Here is a 17,512-nt window from a genome sequence, read left to right on the forward strand (position 1 = left end):
AAAACCCTACCACAGTCTTCCCTTGCTTCTGTCATGTGATACTTGGTTTCCCTCCTGTTCCCCACACTCCTCTGGCTCTAGTAGGAGTGCACAGTCTTCCGCCTGTACTCCAGGGGTCGCTCCAGGGCCTGGACACTCTCCTCTCCTCATGCCTCAGGATATCCCAAGATGACTTCATCTTCCCTTATGGCTTTAAACATCAGCTATATGATGATGATTCCCCAATTTATCCCTAGTCCCAATCTCTCCCCGGAGTCATAGAGCTGTATACCCAAACACCCAACCAAGCATCTCAACTGATTGCCCACTGGCACCTCCAACTCAATTCATCCAAATAGAACTCATCATCTTTCCTTCTTACCCAAACGAGCTTCTCCACTTAACACTCCCTATCTCAATGCATAAACATCACTCTCCATTTACTGCCAAAGCCAGAAACCAGGGTATCATCAGTGCCTCATCTCTTGTACCCCTAAACCCAGTCTATTATCAAGCCCTATCCAGTCTACATTTTATGTGTCTTCTCCTTGGTGACTACCCTAATTTAAGCTACTGACTGATCTCCCTGTCTCTAGTTTTACTCTGTCAGTCTATGCTCCATACTAAGCCAGAGAGATCTTTCTAAAATCCAGATCTCATACCATGCCCGTTTAAAAACTGAATAGCTTTTCATGAATTTAATCACGGCCTATAAAGATTTGTGTGACAGCTCTTCAGCCTGGCTGTATGATATTCCATTGTATGGATGGACCATAATTTATTTAACTAGTTCTCTAGTGATAAATGTTTGAATTGTTTGTAAACTTTTGCTACCGTAAATAATGCTATAGTTGAAAATTTTATATATAGTTTATTTTGCATGTGTGCAAGTATATTGGATTAGAAATTATATTCATTTGTAATTTTGGCAAGTACTGACAATTTACGGTTCTACCGGTAACATATATGAGGGCCTGTTTCTCCATAACCAGGCCAAGGGCATATTGTCAAACATTCAGATTTTTTTGCCTGTCTATAGGTGAAAAATGATATCTAAATGTAGTTTCAATTTTCTTGTGTATGAGATTGAGCATTTTTTCATATGTCTAAGAGCCATTTATCTTTCCTTTTATGTTAACCATCCCATTTTGTTATTGGATTTTTGTTCTTTTTCATATTGATTTGAAGGGATTTTGTATATACCGAGCAAATTAGTCCTTTTGTCTGTGGTATGAGCTGCAAACATTTCCCCCAGTTTGCCATTTGTCTTTGTTTATGGTGTTTTTTGCTCTGCAGAAATTATAGATTTTTATGTTGACAGAATTGTCTTTTTTAATGCTTTGGGAAACTTTGTGCTATTCTGAGATATTTTCTCCACTACGACATACAAATTTATAGTTTTACTATTTTACATTTATTTAAACACAATTGATTCATATGGATTTATTTTAGCGTAAGGACTAAAGTAGAGATACCACATTATTTTTTTTCAGGTGGCTACACAATTGTCTCAATACCACTTACTGTATAATCCATCTTTTCCCTACTGATAGAGAATGCCATCTTTATCATATACTAACATTTTAAATGTCTTGGGTCTATTTCTGGACTCTTTATTTTGTTCTCTTGATCAAATTGTCCATGCTTGCACTAGTGTCCTCTGGATTTTACTATTTTAGATATTGTAGCTTTTATTGATTTAATATCCAATAGAGCTATTCCCCTTTCATTAACTTTTTCAGAATGTTCATGGTTATTCTTGATGCAAAAATTTCCATATGAACTTTATATTCAGGTTATGTAGTCTGTTGGTATTAGATTGTGTTACATTTATAGATTAATGAGAGCTGACGTCTTTATGACAGTGAGTCTTTCTACCCAAAAATAGAGTATGCCTTTCCATTTATTCATGTCTCCTTTTGTGTCCTTCAATAGCATTTTTAGTTTTGGGCACCTAGATCTAGCACATTGTTAAGATTACTCTTGGTTACATTAAATTTTCATTGCTATTGTAAATGATACATTTTATTCTCATATACTTTCTTTTTTTTAAAATTTTATTTATTTGTTTATTTATTTATTTATGGCTGTGTTGGGTCTTCGTTTCTGTGCGAGGGCTTTCTCTAGTTGCGGCAAGCGGGGGCCACTCTTCATCGCGGTGCGCGGGCCTCTCACTGTCGCGGCCTCTCCCATTGCGGAGCACAGGCTCCAGACGCGCAGGCTCAGCAATTGTGGCTCACGGGCCTAGTCGCTCCGCGGCATGTGGGATCTTCCCAGACCAGGGCTCGAACCCGCGTCCCCTGCATTGGCAGGCAGATTCTCAACCGCTGCACCACCAGGGAAGCCCCTCATATACTTTCTAATTGGCTGTTGTTGATTGACTTTTTATATATTAATTTGTACCCACTTTGCTAAAATGTCTTATTTGTATTAGTTTTTCAGTTGATATCCTTGGATTTTCCAGTTAGGCTATTATATCATAAATAAATAATGGTAATTTCACCTCTTCTCTAGTTTTTTTATCTCATTCCTCTCTCTTCTGCAATTAAGTAGGCTAGTACTTCCAAAGCAGTGTTAAATAAAAACAGTCACAGGGGCCATCCTTGTGGAATACCTAACTTCAATGTGAATAATTTAGGTTTCCTCATTAAGTGTGATTCTGGCTTTCAGACTGAGATATATACATTTTGTCATGTTAAATAAGTCGGATGTTTCATAAAGTTTGTCATTCTCTACCTTGGGGGTTGATATTTCAGAGAGATTCAGTCTGTGTATGAGACTCATCCTTTGCAAATGGTTTCTCCTCCCTTAGAGAAAAAAAAAAAGTGTACAGATATCAAGTGGAGTTCATGTTGACTTAAAATGCATTGTGAATCCAAAGGCAACTTTGTACTGGTCAACAGCTTTATTTTTTTTTTTTTTTTTTAAATTATTTTCCCTTTATTTATTTTATTTATTTATTTATTTATTTATTTTTGGCTGTGTTGGGTCTTCGGTTCGTGCGAGGGCTTTCTCTGGTTACGGCAAGTGGGGGCCACTCCTCATCGCGGTGCGGGGACCGCTCTTCATCGCGGTGCGCGGGCCTTTCACTATCGCGGCCCCTCCCGCTGCGGGGCACAGGCTCCAGACGCGCAGGCTCAGTAGTTGTGGCTCACGGGCCCAGCTGCTCCGTGGCATGTGGGATCTTCCCAGACCAGGGCTCGAACCCGTGTCCCCTGCATTAGCAGGCAGATTCTCAACCACTGCGCCACCAGGGAAGCCCTCAACAGCTTTATTAAACTTGCCTTCCTAAGAAGGTATATTTGAGCCAACAGCAGAGAGATCCTATGTCCTCTGACCGAGTGCCCAGAAGGTAACAGCCTTAGGTGAAAGAAAAACTGGTCCTGCTCTAGTGGATGGGAGCCGGGAGGGGCTGTGCTATCAAAGTCTGGGTCCTAGACTGACCACCTGGCAGGAGACACCAAGACCCAAGCCCTAAGAACAGTACCAACAGCTAACATTTTTTAAGCACTTGCTATATACGACATACTTGTTTAAACAGTGAGTGATTTACTCCTCAGAACCATCCTACAAAGTGGGTACTATTATTTCCCCGCAGATGATGGCGAACTGAGGCAAAGAAATATATTAACTTCTCAAGGTCACAAGATGGTAGGTGATAGAGCTAAGGTTTAAAGTCAGGCAGAGCCTGTATTCTTAACCACCATGTCCTAATCCCCCAGATGAAGGAGCCTGGGGCCCTGAGCAAAGATCCAGGAGAAACCATGATGATCGTGGCCTCCACGGTAAGCCACGTCTATCCCAGGGATAGTGCTGCACTGTGAAAGATTACCCTGGAGCCAGGGACAGTTAACTGGAGGTTAGATGACTGATGCCATTGCTAACTTTTCTTTTTATCCACACTCTTCCTTTTGTTCCTTTACTGGCTCCTCCTCTACCTTAACTTAAATGTTGGAGTGCCCCAGGCATGGGTCTTGGACCTTCCTATTCTCTGTGTACACTCTCTCCCTAGGCATTGGCATTATCTTCATGAGAATGATTCCCTAATGTATATCTCCCGCCCAGGTCTCCTCCCTGACTGGACTAGTGTGCCCACCTCTCTACTCAACACCTCCACCAGAATACCTCACAGGCATCTCATACTTAACATGTCTAAACAGAACTCTTCATTTCTGCGCCTATACAAACCTCCTCCTCCCACAGACTTCCCCTTTCCCCTAGGTTTATTTAACATGCTTATTCAACAAATATTTATTAAGTACCTACTATAGCAGTGAACAAAACAGACAAACCCCCCTGCCCTCATAGAGCTTATATTCTACTGCTGGGGGACATATAATAAACAGGAAAAAAATAAGTAAATTACATCACACATTAGGAGAAAATAAATGCTAACGAAAAAACAAAGCAGGGAAGGGATACAGAATGCAGGGGATGGAGACTGAAACTTTTTTTTTTTATAAATTTATTTATTTATGGCTGTGTTGGGTCTTCGTTTCTGTGCGAGGGCTTTCTCTAGTTGCGGCAAGCGGGGGCCACTCTTCATCGCGGTGCGCGGGCCTCTCACTGTCGCGGCCTCTCCTGTTGCGGAGCACAGGCTCCACATGCGCAGGCACAGTATCTGTGGCTCATGGGCTTAGTTGCTCCGCGGCATGTGGGATCTTCCCAGAGCAGGGCTCGAACCCGTGTCCCCTGCATTGGCAGGCGGATTCTTAACCACTGGGCCACCAGGGAAGCCCTGAAACTTTTAAAAGACCAAGTGAGAGGAGCAGGAGATGAGGTCGTGACCTCATGAGCTTTTACTCCAAGGATGATGGAGGATTTTGAACAGAGGCTTGACATGAGTGGGTTTCCATTTCTTTTAGCTGCTGTGAAGAAACTGGAGGAGAGGCGGTAAAGATGAAAGCTGGGAGACTAGTTAGGGAGCTCTTGCAATAGTCCAGGTGAGGGAAGGTGAATCCAGGGTATCTGGATCAGGAAATAGTGTTGGAGCTGGTGAGATATGACCAGATTCTGGATATATTGTAAAGAGGCGGGGTTGTCTCATATCCATCCAGGTACTCAGGCCAAAAATCTAGATCTTATCCTTGATTCTTCCTTTTCCCTCATATCCTATATTCAATCTATCACTAAGTCCTTGTGGTTCTACCTGCAAAATATACATCAAAGTCACTACTTTTGTCCGTCTTCACTGCCCCCACAACCCAGCTAAACCACCCGAGTTTACCTCTCTCACTTGGATTGCTACAATAGCCTCTTCATCTGATCTCTCTCCTTCCTCTTTTGCCCCCCTACAATCCGTTCTCCACAAGTAGACAAAGGGATCATTTAAAAAATTAAATCATATCACAGGATGGATGCTTTTGCTTGCCATCCTTTAAGGGCTTCCTAATGCATTAAGAATAAAGGCCAAGGGGACTTCCCTAGGGGTCCAGTGGTTGAGACTCTGTGCTTCCACTGCAGGGGGCATGGGTTCAATCCCTGGTGGGCGAACTAAGATCCTGCATGCTGTGCGGCATGGCAATCAATCAATCAATAAAATTGTTTTAAAAAAGAATAAAGAACAAAATCTATACCATGAACTACAAGGCCTAATGTGATCTGCCCTGATGACCTCTCTATTCTCATCTCCCTCCCTCTTTTTCTTGATCATCCTGTTCCAGCCACACTAAACTCCTTCCTCCTCCTCAAACTCACCAAGCTCTTTTCTGCTTTGGAGTTATGCTGTCCCCTCTGACTAGGTCATCTTACCCCAGCTCTTTGCCTAACTGGTCCCTTATCAGCTGTCAAATCTCAATTCAATTGTCACCTCCTTAGAGACCTCCCTGATAACTCTCACCTAGTATAGCTACTATGCTATATCTAGTATAGTCCATCACACCTTGTATCAGAAAACACAGTCTTTCAGGGGAAATAAAATAGGTTAATACTCATTAAGCAAGATCACAAATGAACAGGGGACTCTTAAAGCAGAAGGCTATCATACACTGTCAGGCCCAGAAGGGCTAGCCTCCCATCTGACACTTGAATCGCTGGCAATGTCCAGGTGATGTGTGCTTGCCACCTCCACTGAGGGGACCACCCTAGCTGCTGGACAGCTTTGGAATTGTATCTTTCTTATTCTGAGCCACAGTGTGTTTCTCTAAGGCTATTACCCTTTTGTGCCCCTCCAAGGAAGCATAAAACAAATAGAAACCCTCTTTTAGAGAACAGTCTTTCTGGTTTCTCAAGACAGCTCTCACAGCCCCAAACTCCCAACTTTTCCTGTAGTTTTGTCCTCCCATCTCCAGGGCACTCTCCTCTGAAGGTGCTTCCTTTGGTCGTCTTACCTCCCGGGGCCCACAGCTGCCTCCAGCAATCCAGGTGGGGTCGGGCTGATGGGAAGGGCACTCCTTCTCCCAGGGCCTCTACCTTCTAGAACCGCGGCCTACAACCCTCCCTCCGTTCCTTAGACATCAACCTCCGTGCCCCTTCTATATGCATCTCTCCGGCTGGAGGGAGCTCAACATCATCTCCCCGTATTGTGCCTAGCACAGCGCCCGCCACAGAGTAGTTTCTCTAAAACCTTTGGTGGAATCAAACAATCCATAATTGGTCCTGAGAAACTATCAAAGAGTCCTAGATGTCTCAGGAGGCTGCAAGATTCGGAAGCCGAAATCTAGTCAGCCGCCCGGCCCCACCCTCGGGCCCGCCCCTTCCAGCGTTGCCTCATCTCGCTACTCAGGCTATCCCGCCCCAAGTCTCGCCTTTCCCTTTAATCACTTCCACCAACCTGGATCCTATAATCCCTGATGCCTCCCTATATGTTGTCCCAATTGGGAAAGCCTTTAATTTCGGCTGTTAACAAAACAGCGACACCTTCGCTACCACGGCCACGCCCCCTTGCCCACGTTACCCGGGCGAACCGGAAGGGGTTGCGCAGCCCTTAGTTTGTAGACCCGGAAGTAGACGGGCCTCACGGAAGCCGGCTTTGGCCCTGCGGCTGCTGCAGTCGCCGCGGAGAAATTGTTGGAGCTGGCAGCCTAGGAATGGTGAGACCTCGCGGTTCGCCTCTGAGTGTTCTGAGCAGAGTTGGGGGAGAAATGGAGTTCCCCAGAGTGCCGCCGGGGACGACACCCCGCCAGGTTTGGGGCCCCGCCCCGGGAGCGCCCCGAAAATCTGCGCATGCGTGGGCCGGACCGGGCCAGAATCTGGTCCGAGAAGTTACGCATGCGCAAAGGTGGCATGCCGAAGGTGGGGTGAGAATTGGTCTGGGAGTTGACTCCCTTTCCCCGCCACCGGCCCGTGGGGCTTAAACCAAGGCTGCGAGGGCATCGGGGTTCACTCGGTGCTTTGCTTTTGAGTTGCAGGGCTGACTTCGTCACCACTCCTATCCCGAGCCCCTGAAACAGACCTGGACTAATCCCCTACTGTGGGTGTGCCCTTGCGGGGAGAACGAGGGGCGGAGGGCCGGAGAAGGCAGGGGGCGCTGACCCTGCCTCAGTCTACCCGCGGAATCGGGCCCTTCACCCTCTCCCCAGGTGGCAAGATTCCCAGCCGTATCAAATGGTACGGCGCGAGGAGCGCACCTGGGGGCAGGGCTGGAACGCTGCGCGGAGAGACGCCCTGGTCAGAAGGGGCGGGACTCTCCGAAGCGGCGCGCTCCGCAGAGTCCCTAATACCTGAGTTCTCCGGAATTAGGCGAGGGCCCCCCCAGGGCGGTTGATATTTGCTCAGTTCCCAAGCCGCGTTTTCTAGCTTCCACGAGGTACCACCCACTAAATCTTCAGCCAGAGCTTCAGATGAAAAAAAGTGAGATGGACTGGTTGGAGTTCAATCTCCGTTTCCTTTTCCCTGCTTTGGGCTGGGAGGGGAGCTGAATGAGCAGCTGACAAAGAAAAAGTGAGCCAAGAATCCCTTGTTTCTTGCTAGTTTATAGTCAAGGCCCTTAATCTAGGGGCTATGAGTAGAATTAGAGTGGTTTGTGAACCTCCTAAAATGTGTACATTTTTCTAGGGTCCATAGCTTTTATCACTGTCTCAGAGATGTCGGTGACCTTCGAAAGGCTACTGGTTTATCAGGGTCATATTGGCAGAATATATTGTGTCTCTTCTCCTGGTGTTTCCCCTAGCTTATGGGATCCTGGGGACCTGTTCCAGTATAAGGAGGTGAGGCTGGCCAGTTCGAAACCTGAGCCTCAGGGAGCCTCATTTCTCCTTTGCAGAATCTCTTCTCAGCCTCTAAGCTCACCTGGTCAGAATCCTTGGATGAACCTGTGCGACCCTTCCTTCTAGCCCTGTGGTTTGGAACCAGTGGCTTTGGGATTGTGAGAGGATGGACAAAGGTAGTATGAGGCCGGGCCAGCTCCCCAAACGCTCAGGCGCCAAGCATCTGCTGATTCCAGCCCGTGCCTGGCACGTGTGTCTTTCGGTCCTGGCTGGGCATTGCCACCTCCCCCTGGGCCAGCACCACCCACGTACCTCTCGGCAGAGGCCACAATTGACTGACTTGCTGTTGAGCTGACGCTCTTTGGCATGGCTGCATTTTGATGGCAGAGGGAGCAGTTATGCCCAGAGCCCGGTGTGTCGGCATCACCAGTCTGACCTGAGCACCATGTGCTGCACGACATGACACGTGGCACCGGGAGAACTGCCCAGCGTGGAAGGTCTGGGCCCAGATGGGATCTGGATGGCCAAGGAACTCCCACCTTAAAACTTCAAGTGTCAAGGAAGCAGGGGAGGGACCAAGAGGGCTGGTAGGGGAAGGGGGGCTGAGGAGGGGTCCCATGTGCAGAGGCTCAGGGCTCTGCTAGGCATTTAGGAGGCCTGGGTTCACCACTTCTCTTTTTCTAGATTCTCAGGGGCTGCTAGATTCATCCCTGATGGCATCAGGCACTGCCAGCCGCTCAGAGGATGAGGAGTCACTGGCAGGGCAGAAGCGGGCCTCCTCACAGGCTTTGGGCACCATCCCTAAACGAAGAAGCTCCTCCAGGTACTAGGGTTTGAAGGGCCAGAGACTAAGACTGCTGCATGCTTTCACCCCTGTTGGGAATGGCTCCCTGAGCCCCTCTGGGGCCCAACTGTTGGCAGACCCTTGTGCTTTTCCTGTCCCTACTAAGTCCCTCCCTATGAGACTGAGAGCAAGGGAGGGAGATCTTAGGTCTTGGACAGGAAATCTTTGTGGTGCAGTATGCTGTCATCTCAGGGGTGGAGCATAGCAGTTCCATGCCCCACCCACTGAGCCAGAGCAGTTAGCATCCTGCCTGCTGGGAACCTGCTCTACTTTAGGAGCTGGGTGTGTGTGAGTGGGTACTGGGGATGGGGCACAGAGCGCTCACTGGGTAGGACTCTTCTCAGGTTCATCAAGAGAAAAAAGTTTGACGATGAGCTGGTGGAGAGCAGCCTGGCTAAGTCCTCTACCCGGGCGAAGGGGGCCAGTGGGGTGGAACCAGGGCGCTGTTCGGGGAGTGAACCCTCCTCCAGTGAGAAGAAGAAGGTGAGGATTGGGAGACGTGGGGAATGGAGAGGGGTGGGGGCCAGTGCCAGATTTTGTGTTTCCCCACAACCTTTGCCAGCTGGCAAGAGCCCTGCAGAGGAGGCTTATGAGAGGATCAAGCTGCCCCGGCCCACCTCAGATGCCTCCCTCCTGGGAGCCCATCCCTCGCTACTCCGCTTTTCTTGCTGCACCCATCACCACCCTGTCAGTGCATCCTGTATCACATTCTGTGTAGGAGGCATAGAGTGTGCATCTATTCTGGGAGCAGACAGCCTGTTCCGAGCATTGCTGGCTGTAAAAATAACCCCCAGGTGGCATTGCTCTGGCCCCAGACGCTGTACCAGCAAGAGTGTTTTCCTGGTATCCTCCCCACCCACCCTCCATGCTGGGGTTGGGGGGCGCCACCAGCAAAAAGAAGACCCCATATGGTCAAGGACTGTGTAGAAGTACTTTGATGGGGGCGGGAAAGGGGAGGGAGGGGCACTAGGAAGCTGAGCCCCCTGCCTGTGGTTTGTTATTGGGTGGGGCTGGAGCTGCCACACAGTGTGCGAAGCTCTAGGCCTGAAGCCCTAGCTGCCCTGATGAGCTCACTCTGCTCCTGCCTTCTGCCCAGGTGTCCAAGGCCCCCAGCACCCCTGTGCCGCCCAGCCCAGCCCCAGCCCCTGGACTCACGAAACGTGTGAAGAAGAGCAAACAGCCACTCCAGGTGACCAAGGATCTGGGCCGCTGGAAGCCTGCGGACGACCTCCTGCTCATCAATGCCGTGTTGCAGGTAGTGCTTCCCACCACAGGGGTTGTGTTCGCCTTCTCCCTGCAGCCTCCAGTTCCCAGCCCCCCATCTAGCCCGGCAGTGTCCTGTAGGTGGCACGGGAGGGTTCCTCCCAGCTCTAAGGCTGGAGCAAACCACTCTGGGGCCTTGCAGACCAATGACCTGACATCTGTCCACCTGGGCGTGAAGTTCAGCTGCCGCTTCACCCTGAGGGAAGTCCAGGAGCGCTGGTACGCCCTGCTGTACGATCCTGTCATCTCCAAGTGAGTGGGCTGGCCCCAGAAGCGGCGTGGTACTGGGGACACCAGAATTTGGCTCCTGAACAGAAAGAATTGTACAGGGGAGGGGCCTGGGAGGCAGGGCTCCCTGGGGCCTTGTATCTTCTGAGATGATACTGAAGACCTGCCAGGCTTCAGGGGGAAGCTGCTTCCTGCTACCAACCCTGCTAATCCAGGCTGGATGTCAGGAGCAAGGACCTGGAAGCCAAGGAAGTAGCATGAGAGAAAACACTACATGAGTGCCAGGAGCCCTGTTCTACCACCGTGTGCATTGTGGTTTGGGGCGGTCACCTCCCAGCCTTCCCACACTGACCTCCCACAGTTTCTTCCTCCAGAAGAAGGAGTTGGAACAGAAGAACACCAGGGCCTCTTCCAGCTCCAACAGTCCAAATACACCTATGCACACACACAACACACACTCTTCCTCCTCAGTCACTTCGTTTGACATCATCAGAATTTGGTCGAATGCTTAACACCCATCTTCTACTCCACAGCCCCTGTCACCACTTAAGCTATAGCCACAGCCCTGACATACCAGGAAATGGGCAGGGCACAGCTCGGGAAAGAGGAGGTGGCTAGTGGGTGGCAGCTTTGGCCAAGTAAGGAGAAAGTTCTTGGGGCAGGAGCAGCAGCCGGTCTCAGGATCTCCCTCCGGACTGGCCTGTAGGCGGCTGTGCCCTTGAGCCTCTTCACGGGGTTGAACACAGGAACCTGAGTTTTCTGAGTTGCCTGTTAATGTTTTCGGCAGATGCACGAGGTCACAGGTCCTGTGCTAAGCCTTGGGCTCTTCCTGTTGAGGGCCTGGATCTTTGAGTTCTGGATCTCAAAGGCCTGCAGGCTTTGGAGAAGTAGGAACCCCAGATTGCTTGACACCCTTCCTTCAACCCTGCCCTGCCATCTATCTCCCTCCTGCCCAGGCTGGCCTGCCAGGCCATGAGACAGCTGCACCCAGAGGCTATTGCCGCCATCCAGAGCAAGGCCCTGTTTAGCAAGGCTGAAGAGCAGCTGCTGAGCAAAGTGGGATCGGTAAGGCTGAGGGCTGGTAATGCTGAGGGGCAGGGCGGGAGCCGGCTAACCTGGAAAACTGACTGCGGGGAGGCTCCACTGCTTGGAGACGCATGTACACGAGCAAGGCCCTGTTTAGCAAGGCTGAAGAGCAGCTGCTGAGCAAAGTGGGATCGGTAAGGCTGAGGGCTGGTAATGCTGAGGGGCAGGGCGGGAGCCGGCTAACCTGGAAAACTGACTGCGGGGAGGCTCCACTGCTTGGAGACGCATGTACACCTGCAAGGCCTTTGTGGACCGGGTCCTCAGGGAGAGCCAAGCCTGGCTTCCTGGGCGGCAGTAGCTATCGCTTTTTCCAGCTCCTGCTGGGGACTGGGACAGGGGGCATGGATGGTATGGCAGAGACAGGAGCAGGGAAACCCAGATGCCCAGAGTGTGCTTCTTGCCCTCCAGACCAGCCAGCCTACCTTGGAGACCTTCCAGGACTTGCTGCACAGACACCCTGATGCCTTCTACCTGGCCCGTACTGCCAAGGCTCTGCAGGCCCATTGGCAGCTCATGAAGCAGTATTACCTGTTGGAGGACCAGACAGGTAACTGGGCCCAGGAACTGGCAGAGTGAGGGTGCGTGTATGTGAGTGTGAAGGGGGCTGGACACAGCTCCCCTCAGGTGCCCTGTAACAAATCCCTCCGTGGCCCCCAGTGTCTTGTTCACCTCTCTTTGCAGCAAAAACCACTTCCTTCCAGAGGGAGAGAAAGTGGCTGGAATGGTCTTCAGGATCATGGTGAGGGTAGCCAAAATTGCCTAGAATCCTGAACAAAAGAACTAAATGGCAGAGTTATCTCCCACTTCTTGACTTTTTTGTGTTTTTTGACATGTTTTACCATTACATAAATAATAGTACATTCTTCACAAGTAACATTCAAACATGAGTAAAATGTGAAAGTCCCTTCACCGCTCACCCTTCCCCCTTTCCCACCCACTTTCTCTAAGGCTTTCTGCCCCTTCCCTCTCTCCACACTCCTTCTCACTGCCTCTCCTTCCACCAAGCATTTGTGCTGTGGGGCTGCCATCAGGCCATTCCCAAATCCCTGCAGGGACTTTAACCCAGGCCGCCTGTCTTTCTCCTTTCCCTAGGGCCAGAAAGCTTCCTTTCTTCCCTCACCAGCAAAACTCTCACTCTCCTAATAACAGATATTAGGAAAGCAGTCTGATTAAACTGCAGGAAGCTCTTCAGTTAGATTTGGGTTTCAGAGTCAGACTTCCATAGTCCAAGCACACTTTACTTTTACTTCCTAAAGATTATTGCATGTTGGCTACTATGTAGTTGTTCATACTGTTCTGAAAATGAAGCTTCAGTTCTGCCTGTCACCTTACTCACTAGGTCCTGCAGCTTCTGGATAATAAAAGATTCCTACCAGAGGATTTTATTATTTTTTAAATTAATTAATTAATTTATTTATTTATGGTTGTTGGGTCTTCGTTTCTGTGCGAGGGCTTTCTCTAGTTGTGGCAAGTGGGGGCCACTCTTCATCACGGTGCACGGGCTTCTCACTATCGCGGCCTCTCTTGTTGCGGAGCACAGGCTCCAGACGCGCAGGCTCAGTAATTGTGGCTCATGGGCCCAGTCGCTCCGTGGCATGTGGGATCTTCCCAGACCAGGGCTCGAACCCCTGTCCCCTGCATTGGCAGGCAGATTCTCAACCACTGCGCCACCAGGGAAGCCCCTACCAGAGGATTTTAGGAAATCTTGTCAGGGGAGGCCCCATCTTTCCTTCCTGAGGATCTCTGAATTTAGTGCCCAGTGGGCAGCCCACTTTATTCCAGATCTCTGCTGCTTCCTCAGGCTCAGCTATCACTGACCTCCCACAGAGAGAACAGACACTGGATAAAGTTTATTTTTACTGCTGTAGCTAGCTCCTTTGTCACTATTTTAAAAGTTGCCTTGTGTATATTTGGTTTTTTGTTTGTTTTTAATAAGTTTATTTTATTTTTGGCTGCATTGGGTCTTCGTTGCTGCGCACGGGCTTTCTCTAGTTGTGGCAAGCGGGGGCTACTCTCCGTTGCGGAGTGCGGGCTTCTCGTTGCGGTGGCTTTTCTTGTTGTGGAGCACGGGCTGTAGGCGCGCGGGCTTCAGTAGCTGTGGTGCCCGGGCTTAATTGCTCCGCAGCATGTGGTATCTTCCCGGACCAGGGCTTGAACCCGTGTCCCCTGCATTGGCAGGCGGGTTCTTAACCACTGCGCCACCAGGGAAGCCCCTATTGTGTATATTTGTTAACGTAAAGGTATAATTTTTCTCTTCAGGAGTCGTCTTATGTGGATATTTGACTTCTCCTTTGCTATTTCATGCTTGGAGTCCCTAGGAACAGGGAGTATACACTGCTTACCTATCAAGTCAGCTGAATATTAGGTTGGTAGGATTCAGGCAGCTCTGGTGAGGTGACTGCCCCAACCCCGTCTCCCCACAGTCTGAACTAAGGTGGAGGGTGGTGGTGGTGGAGCATCTGTGGCCCCTATGCAGCATCCCTGGCAGTGATGACACCTCAGGGGTTGTCAGACTCCTCAACCAGCAGTCTCACTAGCTAGTCAGAGCAGCTGCTGAGCAGACGCTGCAGTCCTGGGAACAACTGACACTAAGGCAGGAGTTCTCAGATTTGGGGACCCCAATCGCTTTTACATTTTGACTAGAAAAGAACTGAAAAACTTGCATGAAACAATATTTATCCTGAATGCATCTGATGGATTCTGATATTACTGCATTCCCTTTCTTTTTTTTTTTTTTTTGGAAAAAAGTGAATTTCATGACCTGTTAACGTGTCATGACCCACAGTTTGAAAACACTGGCTTAAGGCTCCCTTCTGATACATCCTGAGTGAGACTTGACTGGCATGTGCCTCTCAGCCCCTTGCCGAATGTGGCAGAAAATGTTTGGGAGCATGTGATGTGGTAGAAGAGGCAGTTTGGATTTGGAATCAGGAAAGCAGGCCTTGATTCCTAGCTGTGTCCTGAACTAGTCACATAGTTTAACCCTCCTGTATCTGTTTCCTCATCTGTAACGTGCAGCTAATAGTAATGTCTTCCCTACGTAGTTCAAGGCTTTGTAAGTGAGAACTCTTCGCATACTGAAAAGACCATGCAAAGGTCAACTTTTTTTTTTTAAATTTATTTTTATTTATTTTTGGCTGCATTGGGTCTTTGTTGCTGCACACGGGCTTTCTCTAGTTGCGGCGAGCGGGGACTACTCTTCGTTGCAGTGCACGAGCTTCTCATTGCAGTGGCTTCTCTTGTTGCAGAGCATGGGCTCTAGGCGCATGGGCTTCAGTAGTTGTAGCACATGGGCTTCAGTAGTTGTGGAGCGCGGGCTCTAGAGTGCAGGCTCAGTAGTTGTGACGCACGGGCTTAGTTGCTCCGCGGCATGTGGGATCTTCCCGGACCAGGATTCAAACCCGTGTCCCCTGCGTTGGCCGGCGGACTCTTAACTACTGCGCCACCAGGGAAGCCCCAAAGGTCAATTTTAATTCCCTTCCCTTTCTAGAACCACCTCTTCCCCTCAGCTAACCCCAGGAATGCTTTGTGCCAAAGTAGCGTGCAGTCTGATCTGCATGCATGCTATTACCTGTATCAGGTTAACTTTTGTTGATTTCAGTACGAGACCGTCCCCATGGGCTGTCTTTACAGTTTGTCCTCTTAGTTCATTTGTCTGCTCAGCAGCTTGTGGTTGAGTAGGAGCATTGGCGCTGACCCTCCCTCTCTCCTTCGTTCAGTGCAGCCGCTGCCCAAGGGGGACCAAGTGCTGAATTTCTCCGACGCAGAGGACTTGATTGATGACAGTAAGCTCAAGTGAGTGGCTGGGGCCACAGGCAGGGCACAGAGAGCTGAGTGTCTCCCCAGGACAGAGCTCCCTGTGCTGCCCGGCCCTGCCTCTCCTGCTGCAGGGAACGGAGCCCAGCCCAGACTCGGCCTGGAGCTCCAGTTGTAGCTGTTGGTCTCCCTGCTAAGCGCCCTCTCCGTCCCTCCTGCCCCGTTGTACCTTACCCCCACCCTAGAGAGGGAAGCTAGGCTAAGGCCAGAGGAACAGCCCACGGGGCCACTGGACTGAGGGACTGAGGGATCCTGCTGAGCCCAGTAGCACCTAATGGTGATGGCAGGTGAGCTCAAATTGGAGCCTGGTTCATCCTTCTCTTCTCGCCCCCCAGGGACATGCGAGATGAAGTCCTAGAACATGGTGAGTGTGCCTTGGTGGGGACAGTGAGGGGGTGGGAGCTCCTGCTGGAACAGAGAGAAACAGTACAAGGTGCTGGTGACCTCAGAGAGTCCTTCCTTACCACCCCACTCCACCCCAGAGCTGACAGTGGCTGACCGGCGCCAGAAACGAGAGATTCGGCAGCTGGAACAGGAACTGCATAAGTGGCAGGTGCTAGTAGATAGCATCACAGGTGAGGAGGCCAGGGGACCAGCAGGGTCGTGCTCCAAATCCCTTTGCCCCTCCCTGAGCCCCTGTAGTTGCTTGGCTGGGTTCACCCTCATTTCCCAGACCTCTAGCTCCTTTCCCTCAGTGGATCTTGCCCTGGCTCCCTGCCTTCCATGCTGTGGCTCTAAAGAGTGGGCTCTTCTCTGACATGAGCTGCTCTCCCCCAGGCATGAGCTCTCCGGACTTTGACAACCAGACCCTGGCAGTGCTGCGGGGCCGCATGGTGCGGTACCTGATGCGCTCGAGAGAGGTGAGGCCAGCCCAGCCCTCCCTGTCCTCATCCCCGTCCCCACCCCTACCTCCCCCTTCCTAGGTTCCCCATCTCCGTCGATCTTCCCCTCACTGCCCTTTCTATGTCTGGTCCCTGATTTCTCATCTTTCCCGGGCCTGTGTGGACTCCTCCCCATTCCTCAGGTTCCAGCCCTCACCTGCCCCATTTCCCCAGATCACCCTAGGCAGAGCAACCAAGGATAACCAGATTGACGTGGACCTGTCTCTGGAGGGTCCGGCCTGGAAGATCTCCCGGAAGCAAGGTACCAGCGGGAAGCAGTGTGAGGATGTTGCTCCCAGCCTCTCGCTGCCCTCCAGCCCTGGGGATAGGTCTCCATGGGAACCTCAGGGACTGGGTGGGGCTGAGGAGTTCGCATTTTAAGATCTCTAACTTGGGAGTCCTGGGTGCCTTCTAGCGGCCCCAGGAAGCAGAGGGTACGTGGGGGTTTCAGGCCCTCTTCTGGCCTTCCCCCCATCCCATCATACCCCTGTTCCTCTCTATTCCCATAGGTGTCATCAAGCTGAAGAACAACGGTGATTTCTTCATTGCCAATGAGGGCCGGCGGCCCATCTACATCGATGGACGACCTGTGCTGTGTGGCTCCAAATGGCGCCTTAGCAACAACTCCGTGGTGGAGGTGAGCTGGGGGGAGGTGGAAAGGCCAGGACGAGCCCCGTGGTGTGGTGAGGCAGCGTGTGGGCCTGGCCCCGGCCCCCAGTCTCACCTCTGTCCTTAGCCACCCTTCTCTCCCGCCCGCAGATTGCCAGCCTGCGATTCGTCTTCCTCATCAACCAGGACCTCATTGCCCTTATTCGGGCCGAGGCTGCCAAGATCACGCCACAGTGAGAAGTGGTAGCAGGACCCATGGGCTCTCTCTGGCCTCAGTTTCCCCTGCCCTCCCAGACCCCTGGAGCTGGCAACTCAGGCTCCTGGAAAAACCAGAGGGGGCTGTGGGAGACTCAGCTCCTGGCCCCTTGATCTGAGCCTCTGCGGGAGGGCGGGGCTGGCCCTGGGAAAGGGACCCTCAGGCTGGGACCCTCAGGCTGCCTTAGTGCCAGAGCCCCTCCCTTTCTCTCTCTGCAGAGGCCCCCTACCCTTTCCCCCAGATTCCCACCTTTGCTCCATGTCTCCAGCTGATTAGCTTCAGACTTTTCCTTTATTATTTTTCTTTTGTAAATACAAAGCACTGAGTTCCAAAGTAGTTTCTTTTATTTTTCTTTTTTTAATATAAAAAATGTGGGGACAGGTGAGGCAGGGGCACATGCAGG

At 50.8% G+C, this 17,512-nt stretch overlaps 1 protein-coding gene across 3 annotated transcripts; it reads left to right on the top strand.

Annotated features, from left to right (window-relative positions):
* The first annotated feature begins 6,859 nt into the window (after window positions 1-6,859).
* Window positions 6,860-17,445, top strand: MCRS1 (microspherule protein 1). 3 transcript variants are annotated; one of them, XM_057556705.1, is made up of 15 exons: window positions 6,860-7,010; window positions 8,183-8,302; window positions 8,811-8,949; window positions 9,315-9,453; window positions 10,067-10,225; window positions 10,376-10,485; window positions 11,418-11,526; window positions 11,956-12,094; window positions 15,267-15,342; window positions 15,699-15,727; window positions 15,846-15,938; window positions 16,141-16,223; window positions 16,419-16,506; window positions 16,754-16,881; window positions 17,004-17,445. In XM_057556705.1, the coding sequence occupies exons 2-15, from the start codon at window positions 8,293-8,295 to the stop codon at window positions 17,088-17,090; spliced, it is 1,389 nt and encodes a 462-aa protein (XP_057412688.1). In that variant the 5' UTR covers window positions 6,860-7,010; window positions 8,183-8,292; the 3' UTR covers window positions 17,091-17,445. The 3 variants fall into 3 exon arrangements, with proteins under 3 accessions (XP_057412688.1, XP_057412689.1, XP_057412690.1); XM_057556706.1 differs by lacking the exon at window positions 6,860-7,010 and adding an exon at window positions 7,215-7,527; XM_057556707.1 differs by lacking the exons at window positions 6,860-7,010; window positions 8,183-8,302 and adding an exon at window positions 8,309-8,623.
* The last annotated feature ends 67 nt before the right edge of the window (window positions 17,446-17,512 follow it).

This window comes from Balaenoptera acutorostrata, chromosome 11 (assembly GCF_949987535.1).
Source record: "Balaenoptera acutorostrata chromosome 11, mBalAcu1.1, whole genome shotgun sequence".
Lineage (NCBI taxonomy): Eukaryota > Metazoa > Chordata > Mammalia > Artiodactyla > Balaenopteridae > Balaenoptera > Balaenoptera acutorostrata.